Source organism: Anoplophora glabripennis, unplaced genomic scaffold (assembly GCF_000390285.2).
Source record: "Anoplophora glabripennis isolate ALB-LARVAE unplaced genomic scaffold, Agla_2.0 scaffold494, whole genome shotgun sequence".
In the NCBI taxonomy this organism is placed as follows: Eukaryota; Metazoa; Arthropoda; class Insecta; order Coleoptera; family Cerambycidae; genus Anoplophora; species Anoplophora glabripennis.
This window is the reverse complement of record NW_019416714.1, coordinates 326,495-344,414: the sequence shown is the minus strand read 5'-3', so window position 1 is coordinate 344,414 and position 17,920 is coordinate 326,495. Positions and strand designations below refer to the sequence as shown.

The following is a 17,920-nucleotide window of genomic DNA, read 5'->3' as shown; positions in this document are numbered from 1 at the left end:
TTTTTTATTAACCTCAACCATAATTTTTTTTTACGTCTATCAATTGTAATTTTATAAGAGAGATTGCCGAAAGTATATATTATATGTGTTTATATGTATTATAATTAAAAGAAATAGATTTACGTGTGCAGAAAGTAAAATAAACTTTGTTTTTACAAATTTCATCAAAATTTGTTTGCATGCTATTTTTCGCGCATTTTATTTGTTACATTCGGTGATTTAAAAATAAAAATAATGAAAATTTTTTGTTTCAAACCGTCAGATTAAGAAAACCCCTCCAAATAATCGTCAGATTATGGATCAGCATGACCAGAGGGCATCAAGCTGAACCATCTATATGAAAATCAGACGCGCTCGAATATTTCAAAATGGCGATTTTTTTTTGCATTTTCAATAAACTGCCACGAGTTTGAATCACATCTGAATCATCAGTCTTTTGAATGGGAGCTTCGTTCGGGTTCACTTAACATCTCTGAATATCTGACGTGCTCGAGTAAATTTATTTTTTTCCTCATTTTTAGCCTTTCCGTACGGCCCCCCACCATCCAAATCGACAATTAACATAATTATGTCCGTTATCGGAGACACGTAGGGCATATACACTATCAATCACTGATGCGTTCCCCCCACCGGTGAAAGGGTGGGGATCATACAACCTTTTTTTCTTTCTACCATCTAATCTTTAAAATCCAATAGGTTGCCACGACGCTCAAGTAAATCCTCATTTAGCATTGTGGGCTCCCCTATTAAAAATGCACTAAGATAAAAAAAATTACTTAAAAAAGTCATAAGTGTTCAATATGACCCCCATTAACAGCTGACATCATCAGTCACCGCTTTTGCTATTTTAGCTGTAAGCAGTTCATGGAACGCTCTTCGTATTCGAGCAATCAAATCCTCTTTTGAAGCAACGGGCGTAGAATAAACTTTTGCTTTATTACTCCCCAAACAAAAATCTAATGGAGTGAGGTCGGGAGACCTAACTGGCCAATTCCACGGTCCAAGGCGTCTCATCCATCTATCTTCAAACATTTCAGTCAGCTGTTGATCGATTTTATTGTGACAGTGAGGTGGAGCCCCATCTAATTAATACCAACACTTCCCTAGTTGGTCTAAAGGTATATCATCTAGAAAATCTGCCACAACGTTTGCAAAATATTGAGATATCTGTCGGCATTTAAATTTTCTTCGTAGATATGGTAAGAAATTTGGTTATCTTTAATTAGACAAAGAACATTTACGCTAAATTTATTTTGAAAGTTTCTTTCCCTTATAACATGAGGATTTTCAGACGGCCACAAATGAGTATTATGTCTATTAAAAATACCTTCTCTCGTAAATTTTGACTCATTTGTCCATATATGTTGCAAAAATTGTGGATCTTCTTGGTATCGCACTAACATCGTTTCACAAAATTGTACACGTTGCACGAAGAGCAAAAAATAGCTTAAATATCATTAGTTCTTAGCATCCTGTGAATGGACGCTCGTAAAATGCCTAAATCATACTCTGCGGCACGAGTTGAGGATTCTGGATGAAGATTAAGATAGGCTAGCACATTTATTACATTATCTCCTTTTGAAGTTTTTGTTTTTTGGTAAAATTCCTTTTGCACAAATTCGAACTTACTCTAGTTGATTTACTAAAATTCTTAACTTTTTTCTGCTCATTGGTGGCAAATTTGGATATGTCTCATTAAAAACTTTACATGTTCTGCATATAATCCCATTGCAACGTCCGTGAACGAATAATAAATTTAAAATATCAGCATTTGAATATGTATTGTTTTCCATTTCTTATTATAGCTGTTTTACATTGACAATTTATTGATCAATTAGTTCATGAAGTCGCTTCATCAAGACAAGTGTAATGCACCAAATCAGCTGTCAAATAACTTCATCAATTTATTCATCAAGTTCTTGACGAATTAGAGCATGTTCTAATTTTCGTCAATTTCTTCGTGAAGTTCGGAAGTACCAACCCAACAGATTTTCAGCCTCAGATCAGTAATGAGGTTATGTTATTGGAATATGTAAATAATTGTGGCATTTTACATGGTTTTTACTGATTTTTTACTTACAAAAACTAATATTTATATATATATGTAACAGAACGGTACCTCTGTTGTATCACTACAATTATGAGTGGAAAGAGTTACATTTTTGAAATTTATTTGCTTCTTTGATTCGTTGGTAGAACTGATTCGTGCGTCAAAAAACTTGACAAAGTCTGTACCAGTGTAAAACCACACTGTTTACCAATAAATTAGTGAATTAATTGATGAAGAATTTCATCAATTTATTCATGAATAAATTAACAATGTAAAACAGCTATTATAAACACTAAACTAAAACTAAACAGCTATTACAAACACTAAATTAAACTGTCACTGCAAGATACTAACAACAAATTGACAGTTTAGTCGTTTGTTTTGAAATTTTGCTTTGCTTTTTGCTGAAAAAAAAAAACTACATGATTTTAGGTGACGACACAAAAAATAGAAGATAACTTAAAAACTAGAAGAGATAGGTATAGGGAACCCTGATACCGTTGGGAAGATAATACAATTGTGTATCAGAATATAGAAAAACATACAGGGTGTTCCATTAAAAAAACCGACTTATGAAGGTTTGAAGTTAACTAAACTCGGCATTAAATTTCACCCTGTATGCAATTAAGCCACTTTGAAAGTATGGATGGGAAGCTTAGGGGTCTAGCTGTCCCCCCTAAAAATATTGTTGCTTTATCTTTGTTACTATAAATACACATGGTTTGAAGCTAGTCACTGTTTCTCTCCATTTCTTTGAAAAAAATTAAATATCTCGAAAATGGTTAATTTTAGGAAAGGGAGACTTCATAAAAGTCCACCTAAAATAACAAGTAAAATCCAAGATTGCAACAATATGCTCCATTTAAAATAAACAAATTGATGGCGGTATTCCAAATTTTCAAAATTCAAATCGAAGTAGTCTCTGAAATAATTCTAATGGGCCGTCACCGTGAGACATCCTGTATATACCAAATAAAATAAAATCTTACCATTTGAAAAATTAAGGGACAAAAGCAACTAATGATCGAAACTCTACAAAGCCTGTGAGCTTGGGAAAAATGAATTGAAAACAGCATCTTAGATAACGAATCCCGCCAACACCAAACTAATGAAGCTTTCGGGCTAAAATTTTTACCACTTATTAAACAATCCTGATTTACGATCAAAATTGCATTCATTAGCAATTGAAAAAAACGGCAATTTTCGACCATTATTGAGCCCTCGCGTATAAACAAATTATCGGAATTTAATTGCACTTGTCTCAATTTACAGGTTTATTTGATACCCACTTTTTTTTGTATAAACCTTTTTTCATTGTAAATAAGTTTTTTTACGACAAAAAACCACTTTTCCATAACTTTGACCATTGTTTAAATAAAGTTTCCCAACGAGTCTCGAGTTGATTTTTTGATATTTTGTTTATAACACGATTCTGAACAATATTCCGCAGAGAAATTTCTAACGGTATTTTTTTCCCAAAAAAAAGCTATAGACTGGCCTATAAGGTATTAATAATAAAACTAAACCAAGTGCTTTGGTAAAATTGTATTATATAAATTATAAATGTACATCAAACATATAAATAACAATAAAGTATATATCCTTAATATTTCCGACATATTTTCCAACAAAAAAAAATTATTTTGTTATACGGTACAGTTTAACACTAATTACAACATTTGGAGGCATTGCCGATGTGAGGAGCGTAAGTTTTTGTTAGTTTCTGGCAAGCACTATTTAACTTTTTCTCTTTAGGGGTACTCGAAGTTTCACTCTTTTCATTTTGATTTGTTTCACCTTCTACATTTATAACGCCTTTCTTATTTACAACAGTAGGTCGTACAGTGGAATGCAACACAAACTTTTTTGTTAAGGAACTATAGGATTGAGCTTGATGTAACGGAGTTTTGTTGAACAATTCAGGTAGAGCTATACATATTTTCTTCTTAACGTGGAAATACTTACTTAAAATACCATTTTTCTTTAAATTACATTTTTCCACTCGATCGTGAATACTTTGTTTTTGTAATAAATTTATGTACGTCGCGTCTAAATACTTTTTTGGGCATTTCGTAGAGCAGTAAGCTACACCGCTGTCCACCTGTAAATACTTTTGATTTCTCGAGTATTTTTCAGATTCATTTATGGATTTGTCTGCAACAAGTAGAGATAAATTACTTTGTATGCTAAAAATAGTCGATATTAAAACCGAAGGTGATCCGTCTTCTTGTACTTCGTTTATTCTGTTTAAAGATTGATTTTCTTTAAGGTGTGCCGTTTTGCCATTTTTTTTCTTTACGAATTTATGCTTTCGTGTAACCATTAAGTTTGTATTTGATGTGTTCTTTTTACCGCTGTTATTGTTACTTTTAATTTTATGTTTCTGATATTCTGTGTTTTTATTAGAGTGAAGCGAGACTTTATTCGAACCAAATTTCTTATTTTCGTTTGATCCGGCACTCGCACCTGTTTCCTGGGAATCACTGCTGTCGTCATGACTGTCCCTTCTCCCCTGAAAAGATTTTGTTGACGAGTTCAATTTCTCGGCCTGTTTTTTTCGTTTTTCACTGTCATCGTCGCTAGCGTCTGAAGAACTGCATGACGCAGTACGATTTTTATGGAATTTTAGTTTTCTTTTTTCGTACAGTTGATTTCTATTTAAAAATTTTCTTGGAGTGGTTTCCAAAATATTGAACATTTCCGACTCTTCGAAGATTTCATTCAACTGCAAATATGAAGAAGTACCAATTTGGGAAGGTGGGGGAATTTCATTATTGTATTTCGCCGACTCGACTTCTTTATCACTTTTAATTGTTACTTTGGGTATTTCTGATTTCAGGTTACTCTTATACATTCTGACTTTAGTATTTGAATCGGTTAATTTGTTATCTCCATTTTTTTTATCTTCGATTATCTTATCCCCTTTTCTTCCTTCTGATTCTGCTATTCGTTCTTGGACAGCTAAATTTAGACGTCCCTCCGAACGTGATCCTCTACGAATTAATGGTTCACCTAAATTTTCTTGTCGTGCACAAGGAGAAATATCCTCCCCCTCTTCTTCATCCTCCTGCACGATGCTGCATTTTCTAGACCTCTGAAACAAACATTTTTTATTTTCATAATTTCCTGCAAATTATTTTATTAACTATGTAACTTTTCTATATACAATCGAAAATATTATTAAGGAGGTCATCGGGGGTTATCATGCTAATGCAAACAAAAATATTTTTTATGACTATAAAGTAAGTAGATTGAGATACTTGCTTATAGATATTGAATAAAATCTAATAAATAAAAATTTTTACCCAATATGCATAAATAAATGTCAAAAATTGCACCAGAATAGCATGCAATAGCGCACGAGTATGCCGAGTTTATTATTTGTACGTTGGCAGTCATTGTCTTGTATACAGATTTAGTTACATGCGTAAGTAGCATACTACTATGATGCACTTCTGTGAATACAAATGTTCCTTCTAAGACAAGGGTTTAAAGCGATTACATTTATGAAAGTATAATACAATTTGATATACAGTCTGTCCAAGATAAGAATGGGATAGCATTAGGATCTAGGAAATGGTAAGAGATGCAGGGTGGCAAAAATTAGAAAAAAATTGTGTTTTTTTATACCTAACATTATGCCGTTTAGAATGTTTTAAAATTCCGTGTAGTTCCGGAGATATTCGAAAAAAAACGAAATTTTGCAAAATCGTTTTATTTTTTTTCTGTCTTTATTTGAAAACGAATTTTAAAATAAATTGCACATTTACATTGCCACTTTTTTCGCTCTATCCAATGACGTCAACATTTTTGCAATCCGACGTTTTTTCTTCGAGGAACCATCATCTTAGTCCACAGTACAGGCCCCCTCTGGAAAGTTGATTACCACATACTTTATAACTCCTGAGGAGCTTCGTTTTGACGAGTCTACCACATTTTTCCTCTGCGACTTTTCTCGATTCCTCCGCTTTTCCACTCGGAAAAGTCCAAAAACATGGCAATTTCCCGGGGTCTTGAAAACTCAAGACCATATCTTTTATTTTTAGCTTAAATAACTGGAAATTTTGTTGCAAATGCCGATTTAAATTTGTCCGACAGAAATTCCTCCGACATTGACGTGTCTACCGGTCGAAACATGCTAAAATAACAGGGTATTGAAAATCAATTACCACATAGGTAATTTTTAGTAAAATTAATTGTAAATAATTAATTCAGTCAAAAAGTATTGTTGTCCGACAAATTTCAAGCCGCGTTTTTTCAGTCCGACAGCTGGAAATCGGAATTTTGACAGGGTATGAAAAATCGATTACCACATGTCGGACAAAAATAACACACGATAGAAAAGTGTTTTTTATAAGCAAAAATTGTAATGTCCGACAAAAATATATCCGCAAATCGTCAGTCCGACAAAAAAAGATGAAAAAAATTTCGTAAAAAATGTGCACATGTATTTATAATTTCTAATAAGGTATTTTCATGTATTAAGCAAAATTCCATATAAATATACAATACAGGGTGTTTCAGAAAGACCTTCCTTAAATACAGGGGGTGAAGACGACAAAAAATAAGAATTTTTTGTCATATGAACTACATATATGTCTATCTTCTCTTCTCAAAGCTCAAGCTTACTTTGAGAAAAGTCACTTATTTTATAGTGTAATATTGTAAGAGTTTAATTAAAAGCCTTTTTTCTCGAAAATCGTCCGCATTAGGAAATTCTAACCAGAGTACATTATTTTTAGAAAATAAAATTATACAATTGAAATTAGAGCCCAAATGGTAAAAAACCTAACCTTAAAAAAAATATACTTAAATTGTAATAGGAATGTAGCATAAATAGCGCTTTCTATGAAATATACAAAAAATAATTAGACTAGCGTATTTGGCACCCTTAAAAACCTTTGGCTATCAAATTTCATAAAAATATTTCGCACTATTTGGAAATTTTCATAAAAATGTTATTTAAAAAATTTTATTTTGTCTCTCTGTATCTCGAAAACAAGAGGAGATAGACATAGAGTTCATAAGACAAAAAAATTCTCATTTTTTATCATACTAGCACCCTCTTTATTTACGGGAGGTCTTTCTGAAACACCCTGTATATATTTTTCGTTTTATTCTTGTAATTGTAAATCTATATGCTCAATTTAGCCAAATAAATATCGAGAAGAGAATTAAACGATTTCAAAAAAGTATGTATGGTGTAAAAAAATTATGCACAAAAGTTTTGGGATTTTCTTTTAGAAAAATAGGAAAATTTTTGTAAACAAAAATAACAAACGCGAATGAAAACTTGAAAGAGAAAAAAGGATTTTTATATCAAGTATTAATCGCCTCAAAAATAACTTTTTATTTGTTTTTTGTTTATAACTTTTAAATTTTTAAGCATAAAATAAGCAATATTATAATTATTTATTTGAAATAAATAATAATTTACATAATAATAATTAATAACCATTTATAAATTTGAAATTTTTGGAGTGAAAAATTTAAATTTCATCACATTTATTGACTTATTGATCTTTTAATAATTTGCGGACATTAAATTGTCGGACACTTATATCACTATTTTGTACAGTAAATTTAAAAGTGAAAAAATTGAAAATTAGATATGTGGTAATCGATTTTTCATACCCCGTGAAAATTCCGATTTCCAGCTGTCGGACTGAAAAAACGCGGCTTGAAATTTGTCGGACAACAATACTTTTTGACTGAATTAATTATTTACAATTAATTTTACTAAAAATTACCTATGTGGTAATTGATTTTCAATACCCTGTTATTTTGGCATGTTTCGACCGGTAGACACGTCAATGTCGGAGGAATTTCTGTCGGACAAATTTAAATCGGCATTTGCAACAAAATTTCCAGTTACTTAAGCTAAAAATAAAAGATGTGGTCTTGAGTTTTCAAGACCCCGGGAAATTGCCATGTTTTTGGACTTTTCCGAGTGGAAAAGCGGAGGAATCGAGAAAATTCGCAGAGGAAAAATGTGGTAGACTCGTCAAAACGAAGCTCCTCAGGAGTTATAAAGTATGTGGTAATCAACTTTCCAGAGGGGGCCTGTACTGTGGACTATCAGGTTCTTTTTTTTAAATACATCGCTGCTATTTTTGTAACAATCTAAAGTAATTTTTAATTCTGAATTAGATGATATTACTATTGCAATTGTTTAAAAAAGTTTTTAGATTGTTTTAGCTATCATTTAAAATTTCTCCTGAGTATGGCTCTGAACACTCAAAATATCTATTGGAGGAAGTCATAACAGTATAAAAGTCAATACAGTATAAAATATCCAACATTTTTTTTACTACTGTGGGAACACAAGTTCTCTGGTAGGCCTCTGTGTTCATAGAAAATAATGTTTACAAATAAGAAATAGTATGGAAGCAAATTTGCCTGTTTCAGTGTCAGTGCCATAAATCCTTATGAATAAAGACCCTCATCTGGATATTATAAACACAACATTTTCTAGGTAGCTGACCGTACCCTTAGGCAGGCAATCTGGGAACATTCTCGAGTTGACGGGCATATTGAGCGGTCCTAGCCCAGTACTTATTCTTTCATTTTTTTGTCAATCAGTTACCTAATAAAGAGTTAGAGTGTTACCTGGCGTGATATTATTTTGGTGGATATCGAATACCCCACACTACTATAAGCAATACTAATTAGAAATAATAAAACATTTCATAAATTCATATTATTTTTTTATTAGGTACTTTTTTAAATTATTGATTAAAAAAAATTGTTGAATATTTTGTGCTGTATTGACTTTTATACTGTTGACTTCCTCCAATAGACATTTTGAAAGTACTCAGGAAAAATTTTAAATAATAGCTAAAACAAGCTAAATACCTTTTTAAACATTACAATAGCAATATCATCTAATTCAGAATTAAAAATGACTAGATTTTGTCATAAAAATAGCAGCGACATATTTAAAAAAATGAACCTGACGATGGCCCCTTGAAGACGAAACGTCGAATTGCAAAAATGTTGACACCATTGGATACAGCGAAAAAAGTGGCAATGTAAATGTGCAATTTATTTTAAAATTTGTTTTCAAATAGTCAGAAAAAAAATAAAACGATTTTGCAAAATTTCGTTTTTTTTTTCGGATATCTCCGGAACTACCCGGATTTATAAAACTTTCCAAACGGCATATTGTTAAGTATAAAAAAACACAACTTTTCTCTAATTTGAGCCAACCCGTATTTCTTACCATTTTCTAGATACTAATGCTATCCCATCCTTATCTTGGACACACTGTATATAGTATTATACTGTGATGATGTTATTGCAGCGCAAAAAATATTCTAAAAATTATACTGAAATTATTGAAATGTTAATTTTAAAATGAGAAATGATATTAAAAATGACATAATTTATCAAAATGTATAAGATTGTTATATGCCCTGTGATGCAAAGTATAAATATTTCATTGTTTATATGCTGCTGTATTTTTTACTTCTTGTATTGAAAGTTTATCATATTTTATAAACAAAAAAAAATATTTCAAGTCATACTTCATTTGAAACTTTCCCATTATTTTATTATTCTAAATTGAATTATACAAATAAACACAAGTTGAATATAATCTATTTCTAATGACTATATTGTGTATTGAAACATTTATTTAAATTTCCCTCATTCTGATTCATACTCAATTGCGCTGTTGCCGTTACTCCTTGACGTTCATTATTTGGCGGACAAGTCAGTATCAAACTTTTAATGTTTGATAACTTATTTCTGCGAAATGTGAGGTAACCTACTTTTTTCTTTCTCTCATCTATTAATTAATGATTTAGATAAATGTCTATATTTTTTCATCTTACCATTTGCATCTTTTCACCCGTAATTCGATTGTAAGGGCATGTATTAGTGATGTAACGAATATCCGCATTCGCATTCACATTCGCAAATATTCGTTTGATTTATGACATTCGCATTCGCATTCGCAAATATCTTTGAATCTTTTGCGAATGTGAACGTGAATGAAAAATACAGAATGTGGAAACACTATTAGGTAAATTAAATAAAAAAGTATTCATTTCTTTTCTTTTTAATTACAAAACTTACTTAAAACAATTATATCTTTCTATAATCAACCTTTATATTTGGTGTTAATTAATCACCTTTCTATAGACATTAGAAAACAAATAATACTATGTTTATACAGGGTGTTTTTGAATGGAGTAACATAAAAGATACCAGTGAATCTACATTTCAAAAGAACACGATCTGCAAAAAATCGCCTTAGTAAAATGTTCACCCCTGAAGAGATATGAGCCATCAAAGTTCCCAAAAAAATTATGAAAATTGGCTGTAATTTGAAAACCGAACGAGGTACAAATAACAAATTTTTTACAGGTTGTTTACTAACACAGATGTGAGTTTTCAATTATTTTTCGAAAATTTTAACCCCTCGAAAGGGGTTGAAAAAACCACCCCTCAAGCCATTTTTTGCCATAACTTTTATATTTCGTAAAAACTCGATATCCAAAAATACGCATTAGATAAACTGGTTCTTTTAGAAACTTTTACCTCTCTAGCAATTTTCTTTTAAAACTTTTCGTTTATTGATAAAAAAATAAAATGTATTACCATTCACCTCACACCGTATATGATTGCAATCAATCAAAGAAAAACTAAATGTGCTGTTGTCATGCCAGTTGTCACAATTAACTCTTCTGTAAGTTGTCACTGTTATCAGCTAAATACTTTTTGGGTGTAAATTAACAAGAATTATGCCAAATTTTACTAATGACATTATATATTATTAAACAGTCTAACCTCACAATTCATAAACTCATTTGAGCCGGTAGCAAAAACAAAACAAAATTCCAATCATACAAAAATACCGTTCTACCAACCTAACAACGCTAATTTCTTTAGCCTCTAGCGCCGCTGTCACCGGAAATATTATATGCGTCGCACGCGGCATATTTTGAATCATAAACGGCGCTAGATTTAAAAACTGAATATTCGTATTCGCATTCGCGAATGTCAACAACAAATGTTTGCATTCGCGAATGCTTAAAAACTGGCATTCGTTACATCAGTAGCATGTATCATAGCATTTCCCATAACAACCTATGTAAAATATTAAAATTTTTGGCATTAATTAAAAACTAAACCAAATCGATAAATAATTCAAGAATAATTCACAGAATTTGATTCCACATTGCAAAAATAATATATCTCAATAATTTGAAATTGACTGGATTTTTTCATAGCACTCGATCCTCCTTAACAAGTATTTAAAAAATATTTACTGTCTTTTGCAAATAATTTTTGATTAGTTAAAAACGTCTATACAGGGTAACCCAGAGTAAATTTAAATTATCTTTATGTAAACCTTGTATAGGTTGTACGTACAGGAGGAATATAACTATTAACAAGCAGCAAATGTATGCAGAGATTATCAGTAATCATGGTACAATAGTTGAGAGAATAATGTTCATTCACGGTAGAGGTGTTCTGTAAAGTGAACGATTTTTACACACTATAATAGGTTAAAAATGCCTACTGGTCCGGAAGTGTCGATTTATGTTTGAAAGGAACTCTAGTGTAACTAACATTATTATCAGCAAAATCAAATGCCCCAGTGGCAATTAAAATATAACACTTTGCAGGTTAAATCTCACCTACATTCCAACACATCCCTAGATAAACTAGGGGGGGACTATTCACTGTTTGTCCGACCTATGACATACTAATGAGAACTAATAAGTTCAAAACCACTTTTTAGACGCTTACTCAAAGTATGTTCAAAATTATAATTTAATCAGCCACTAGTTTCAAATGTGACAAATAACAATAGTTGGGAAAGTGACATATTACATACCTGTGGTAAATCACCTGGAGTCCGTGGAATACTTAAAAAAGGCCTGGTTGTAGTGCATTTATTTTTTTCTGATGCCTGTATTGCTTGAGAAACGGACAGTTGATCTGGCCTCTTGTTTTTGTTTAGTTGCTCTTGGGCTTTAGATTTTAATTTTCTTTCGGCAAGTAAGTAATAAGTAGCAGTTACATGATTGTACTCGTTTTTTTCTAAACAGCTGAAAAAAAGGTCTTATATACATTTTGAATGCCTTGTGTAAAATTTTAGAATAACTTTTACGAGGTCTTATAGAATTAATAATTATTTGCAAGGAATCTCAAATTGTATTACTCCAAATGAAAAAAAATATGTTTGTGTGGAAAAATTTAGAACATGTTTTATTTTTCATCAAACTATGTATCGAAGAGGTCTTTTATGTATTTCAAAAGCACAGGGAAAACAGCGATACTAACAGAAGTAAAAGTAAGTGTAAAAATAAAAACAATATAGTAAACTCAAAAATGACTCGTTTCCCATATAAAATAATAAATACACGGTGCAACTTTGAGGGGGATTATATCTTTTTTTGACCTTTAGAAACACATGTCAATAGTTTATTTTTTCAAATTTCTTTGGAAAAACTTTATTTTTTTTATGCATTTTTAACCAATTTTCGTACCTCGCCGTTGGAGAAGAAGTATAGCCTCAAATAATGGTGTGCTTTAGTCGCAGCACATGCACAAATCCATACCATTCGCCACAAATTACTTTTGTTAAGTGGGTGTTCGCCACATAAACAGTACATAACAAGTAACCTAACAAAAAACTCGAGCAGTAATCAATAATGATAAATGAAATACACAAATAAATAGTCTGTTGGTGGCTCCCAGCGATAAAAAACATTCAAATTCAGTTAGATGATAGATGCGGAATAACAACTGATGCCCTTTGCCTTGTCACCATTTATCGGCACTACCTCCCTTCGCGTGCATTGTAGATTGCCTACAATTCATGTATTTGTAATACATGGTTACAGTGGTGGCATACACAAGTGTTAAAGTGCATTTTAAAAAACTAATTATAACTGGACTATTTATTTTTTGATTAAAAAAAAATAATTTCAGTTTCGTATTCAGGGGAACACATACTATTCCCTAAAAAACTGACCCCACTTAATGTTACACGCAGAGTGTTTCTGTAATAAGTGTGTTCCTTCAAAGGAATAACAGAACACATTATTTTTAATTAAAATTTTTGAGATACAGGGTCCTGAAACATCAAGTTTTCTGAAATATCTCTGATAATGTTTGATGAAAACTGATGAACCTAGGGTGCCAATAAGCATTCTGCAACTTCTGTTTATTACTAATGGAATTTATAAGAAAAACTGTCTCCTATACTTTACTCAAAACACAAGCCACCTTAGAGATGCACAATTGCAAGGACTGTTAACAACAAAAATAATATCCAAAGCGAAAGTTCCAAACACATTATCAGTTTGAGTCTACAAGGCTATTAAACTAACAATCCAACAAGGGTTGTATAATCTCGACAGTTAGGTTGTCTGGTCCGATAATGTGCAGGGGGGTTTAGGTATAGAACTTACTCCAAAATTTCCTCTTTTGTTGCTATGTTTCCATTAACAATTTTTTGTACAATAAGATTATGATCTTCTTCCGACAGCTGTTCTTTTGATACAAGGGGAAACATATCGGGAATATCTTGCTGTTTTCCATCACTTAACCAAGGATGACTAGTTATTTCCAGTAAAGTAGCCCTTTTGTCGGGATTTTTTACCAACATTCTCGATATCAACCTAAAAATAGACATATTGAATATAGTGTTTTCTAAGTTTATGTCATAACTAGTACAGGGACAGAAGCAGATGAATATAGAATCAATCACTAAGTAGCGGGCAATGAAATTAATATATTATAATGGTCGCCTTTTATATTTTGCGAATAGACGATCCTGGCACTGTTATCTGACAACCGACATTCCCATCAGCTCAAACAAGACTTTTTGAGAACTGAAAAAGTTGAATTGATGAGTCGTACGCTGTACAGTCCTGATTTGATGCCTGATGAATTTTTTTATTCCCGCACATTAAAAATAAATTATGAAGTCATCGTTTTTCAATGCCTGAATGCCTCCAAGTTTTGGAGGTACCTCAATCCTAATGGAAAAAGCGCTTCAAAAATTGGTTCAAGCACATGTTGAAGTGTATCGATCTTCATGGAGAATATTTTGAAAAACAATAAATCCATGTACATATGATTAATTTTTGTTTTGTTCTCTTTCACTGAAATATAATAGGCAACCATCATATTAGTAATTTTAGTGTAATAGCTCAAATTAGCAAAAAAAACATGCACCACTTATTTCAGATGGCTCCAAATTAGTTTGCTTGACAGTCTTTTAATATATTTTTTAATGTTTTACTATTTTTTATGTTGTACTTTAGCTATAGGACATCATCTTTCTAAAAAATTATCATTCATATCCTGATATTAATTATTACTGCTTATACAGGGTGTTTATTAAGTACTTGTATAAACTTTAAAAGGTGAATCCTTGCCTAATTTTAAGATAAAAAGCTCGGCTTGGTTCTTGAGATAACGAGTGTACAAAAAATGTTTTGTATGGTATTTTGATTATAGTTTTGTTCAAGAACATCACAATACAATCAATAAAAAACACATTTCACTTTAACCATTAACAAAAAAGTAAGTAAATATTTGAGTTTCTCATCATCAATACTCCCAGTTTCCTGACTTCCATGAAATTACCATGTAACCGAACAAAAATATAATCAAAATACCAAACAAAAATTTTATTTGGACTTCCCCTGTATCTCAAGAACCAAGCCGTTATGGAACATACGGAATTAATAACTGAAGTTGGAAATTCTTTAACACGTTGACTACGATATCGGTCCCCAGCGACCGATATCGCAATTAGTCTTGGCGCTGACACAATTTTTTACATTCTTAGTTACGGTGCGGAATGTGTAACTTTGTTAATATTAAAGTTAGAAATGCGAATCAAGTAGCTAAAAACTTGTTATAAGTTGCATTTTTTGAATATCATAATAAAATAATATCGGTCTCGGACGACCTATACCGATCAGAATAACCCCTCATTGCGCTGGTGCTATATAGGTCCCCGAAGACCTATACGTAATCATAGGAGAACATGTGTTTCTTCGTTATCGAATATAATAAAGCCAAAAAAGGGGTAGACTTTAGCGACCAGATGTCCTCGTATCATACTGTATTACGTCGGGGATTGAAATGGTACAGAAAAGTTATGTTTGAATTTTTATTTGGAACATGCATTGTAAACGCGTGGATTATCTACAATCAAATTTCGAACAAAAAAATGTCAATTACTCAATTTTGAAAAATCCTAGCAGAACAGTTGAGAGATCCTCCTACAAATACCACATCTGAAACAGCTCGTAAAAGAGTTCATACTTTCGTAAAAGCAGCTGGCCCAGGAAGGAAAAAAAGGAAACTGCAAGGGATACTATGAAGACATACGTAAAACGGGTGTTTCTAGTCGCGAAGCGAATAATAGTCTCAAAAGTCACAAGTTTTTGCGAGGACTGTCCTAATAAACCAGGCATGTGTCTTCCTTGCTTTAATAAACTGCATACTTAATTTTGTTAATTTTATTACTTACTTTTATTTTTCAAAAGAACTTTTGTAACATTTTTTAGTATTATTATAATAAAACACAAGAAATGTTGTCATTTTTAAATAAATAATACCTATAAACAAAGTTACACAAATTTTATTTTCAGTTAAAATTTATTATGTTATTTGTTGCAGTGTAGGTCGCCCGAGACCGATACGGAGCAAAATTTAGTTTCATGTTGGATGTATTTACAAATCCCTGTAACAATTTTTAAGTGTTGATTCTAAACAAAAAAATTAGATGGCGTCAAATGGCATTTTGTATATCGGTCTCCAGCGACCGGTACCGCACCATATTAAAGTTATGTTATCAGTCTCCGGGAACCTATACAGTATTAATTACGAATATACCCTTTTTGGGTACTGCAGTCAACGTGTTAAATCATTTCAGAGGGGCTAGAAAGTTAATATATAACATTACTTACTAAAAACAATTAAAAGAAATTGTAACAAACAAAATATCTTCAAAGCATATCATTATAATTATAAATTTTGGTGGAAAATTTATACGCAACCCCATATTATTTCCGTAAAGACCTAAATAATTCTAAACTTTGCGAATGAACAATTACTTACTTTCGACAGTGATCTGAAACATGTGCTGGGATATCATATTTACAATCCATTATCATTGTAAGTGTTTCAGAATCATTTGCTTCTTGGAATGGGGGTTGACCACAAACTAACATATAGAGAATTACTCCTAAGGACCAAACATCTATAAAAATAATACAAATTAGATATACTCGTAAATAAATATAAATTTATATTAGTAATAAACCAATTTCACTGAAAATATTTATATTCCAGTACCAAAATAGTAACCAATAAATAAATCAAAGTGTGATTTCTATTACTTCTTAAATTTTGTGTACTCTCTGCATGGAAACTGTAATGTGCCGATAATTTTGCATCATTTTCTGGTAATATTCTACATATCCTTCCCCATCATAAAGTGCAATAAAATGTCTACTAATAATTTTTTCATGTTCAAACTCTAATTCGACTGGAGTATTTTACATAAGATTCTCTTCAACCAATCAGCGATTGCATTATCTCGAGTCTAGATATAACAATTTGTCATTGTTTATTGTAAACGAATCATTAATATGAATGATGCTAAGATTTAGGGAATTTTATTTGAGAGTACCAGCCGTGCAATGTTATTTGCTTAAACCTGGTGGTCATGTGGATTGTAATCATTTACGAAGGCTCTGTGTTTATTATATAGGACTATCCAAGTCCCGGTACGGCAGAAAAACTTTCGAAAAATGCATTTTAGGAAAAACTGTTCCAGATAAATGTGTAAGGATTTTTCCCTGGCTACCTAATGGTGACCTTGGATTTGACCTTCAAGGTCATTTGAAGGTCAAGTTAAGTTTTTTAAATAGGAACCCCTATTTTTTATTGCGGATTTGGAAAGAGCAGGAAATTTTATGTTCAAAAATGGTCTTGACCATGACTTTGACAATGACCTTCAAGGTCATTACAAGGTCAAAGTTGTTTTTTCATTAGTAACCCCTATTTTTTATTATAGATTTGGAAAGAGCTGAAATTTAACCTTCAAGTACACCACTACAACTTTGACAATGACCCTCAAGATCATGTCAAAGTCAGGTTAATTTATTTACATTAAGGGCCCCATATTCTTTAAATAGTGTTTTCCGCAAAGACAAATAATTTCAAACATTTAATAACTGAATAATCTAAAGCTTTTCAAATAATAGGAATGTTATGTCATGCCATCTGGGTATTTTCAAAGACGCCGCAGTAAAACGAATAAACAGGTGCAAAAAACGATCAAACCATCAAGGTTTTAGGTACTGAAATCTACGAAAATACTAACTTTTTTATATATAACTCCACATGTAAATATTCTGATAACATTTACTTGCTTAGTCCTACATATAAAATTGTTTACTTTTATTTATAAGTACATGAAAATAATTCTTAAAATGTGGGGTTAGGATAACAGAAAATGCATGTTTTACAAACGCTTTTTTTTAGTTATTATTTTATTTGGGTAAATTTAAATGGTAACAATGAATAAACAAAACATCAAGGATTTTATTTTTGAGCTTACTTTTGTTCTACACGTTTTACTTTTAAAGATTTCAGTACCTAAAAATGCCAGAAATTTCACCATTTCTCGGCCAGGGATATGGCCACCTTAACTATTATTTGTTTGATAAGTTAGGAAGAACAGAAAAACAAATGTACGAATATGACCATAATCAAGTTCTTGGCCTTGAAACAGTTATTGAAGGTCATTGTAAAAACATTTTTTCAAGAATTTTAAAAAATTACTTAAAAAAACATCTTCACCTTCAAATGACCTTGGAGGTCAAA

At 31.5% G+C, this 17,920-nt stretch overlaps 1 protein-coding gene across 1 annotated transcript in view; it reads right to left on the bottom strand.

Annotated features, from left to right (window-relative positions):
• Positions 1-3,608: 3,608 nt before the first annotated feature.
• LOC108907910 (SNF-related serine/threonine-protein kinase) overlaps positions 3,609-17,920 on the bottom strand; it is a 38,482-nt gene continuing 24,170 nt past the window's right edge. The window contains exons 5-8 of the mRNA XM_018711747.2: positions 16,148-16,289; positions 13,480-13,689; positions 11,898-12,111; positions 3,609-5,144 (exon numbers count right to left, since the gene is read on the bottom strand). Of these exons, the coding sequence (XP_018567263.1) occupies positions 3,717-5,144; positions 11,898-12,111; positions 13,480-13,689; positions 16,148-16,289 (1,994 nt within the window). The 3' untranslated portion in view covers positions 3,609-3,716. The remainder of the gene's footprint in view (positions 5,145-11,897; positions 12,112-13,479; positions 13,690-16,147; positions 16,290-17,920) is intronic.